Consider the following 1,365-nt stretch of genomic DNA (forward strand, 5'->3'; position numbering starts at 1 on the left):
CTGTCTTTGTTGCAGCAGCAGCTGCTGCTGTTGTTGTTGCTGCTGCTGCTGCTGCAGCACAAAGCAGCAGCACAAGACGGAAGCGGTAGCAGCAGGGTATCAGCCGCGCTGCTGTTGCAACATCCGCTATATACAAACTTTGCTGCTCAGCGGTGCTGCTGCTGCTGCTGCTGCTGCTGACGTTGCTGCTGCTGCTGCTGTTGTTGCTGCTGTTGCTGCTGCTGCTGCCGCTAGCCGAACTGGACGTCCGCCCATTGTCTGCTGCTGCTGCTGCTGCTGCTGCACGGCGTTTGCGAGAGGAGCTGGAGCCTGGAGCAGCAGCAGCAGCAGCACCTTTAGCAGCAGCAGCAGCAGCAGCAGCAGCAAGGTTTGTTGCTGTAGGGGGAAGCAAGACGATAGTGATGCCTGCAACAGCAACACAGGAGAGAGCAGCAGCTGCTGCTGCTGCTTCCTCTGCTGTGCGTGTCAGCAGCAGCGCCCCGAGCTCAACAGCAGCCTTGAAAGCGTTGCTGCTGCTGCTGCTGCTGTTGCTGTTGTTGCTGCTGCTGTTGCTGCTGTTGCTGGTGCTGCTGCTGTTGCTGCTGCTGTTGCTGGTGCTGCTGCTGTTGCTGTTGTTGTCGTTGGTGTCGTTGTTGCTATTGCTGCAGTTGCTGTTGCTGCTGTCGCTGCTACTGCTGTTGCTGCTGTTGTTGCTGCTGCTGCTGAGATAGTGGTGATAGAAAGCCTGCAGCAGCAGATAAGCTGCTTCCATCCTCAGACCAAAGACAAGAGAAGATGTATTTGCTGCTGCTTGCATGCGCGCAGCAGCAGTTGCTGCAGCAGCTTTTGCTGCTGCTAGCAGCAGCAGCACATCCCTAGAAGAAAGATGTCGTTTCATACCTTCCGCGGTGCTGCTGCTGCTGCTGAGAAAACCCCCACCGCCGCTGCTGCTGCTGCTGCTGCTGCTGCTGCTGCTGCTGCTGCTGCTGCTGCTGCAGTTGTATGCTGCTGCATGCGCTTCTAGGTACCCTAGGGCCCCCAGGGGCCCCTCAGCAGCAAACATATATCTACCCTCCAGCAGCAGCATCGCAGCACGACACTCTAACACCAACTCCTATACAAAAAATAAATAAATAAATAAATATAAATAAATAAATAAATAAATAAATATAAATAAATAAATAAATATAAATAAATAAATAAATAAATAAGTAAATATAAATAAATAAATAAATACGTATCCACTTATATTTATTTATTTATATTTATTTATTTATTTATGAAGAAATATAAAAATAAATTAACTAATTAATTGCTTAATTATATATATATATATATATATATATATATATATATATATATATATATATATATATATATATATAT

At 47.1% G+C, this 1,365-nt stretch overlaps 1 protein-coding gene across 1 annotated transcript in view; it reads right to left on the reverse strand.

Annotated features, from left to right (window-relative positions):
* EMH_0039470 (uncharacterized protein) overlaps window positions 1-1,365 on the reverse strand; it is a gene marked incomplete at both ends in the record, with an annotated part of 7,391 nt that overhangs the window by 2,535 nt on the left and 3,491 nt on the right. Inside the window, 3 exons of the mRNA XM_013495399.1 lie at window positions 1-51; window positions 139-309; window positions 413-1,093. Of these exons, the coding sequence (XP_013350853.1) occupies window positions 1-51; window positions 139-309; window positions 413-1,093 (903 nt within the window). The remainder of the gene's footprint in view (window positions 52-138; window positions 310-412; window positions 1,094-1,365) is intronic.

Source organism: Eimeria mitis, genomic scaffold, assembly GCF_000499745.2.
Source record: "Eimeria mitis Houghton genomic scaffold, Emh_scaff1557, whole genome shotgun sequence".
Classification (NCBI taxonomy): Eukaryota; Apicomplexa; class Conoidasida; order Eucoccidiorida; family Eimeriidae; genus Eimeria; species Eimeria mitis.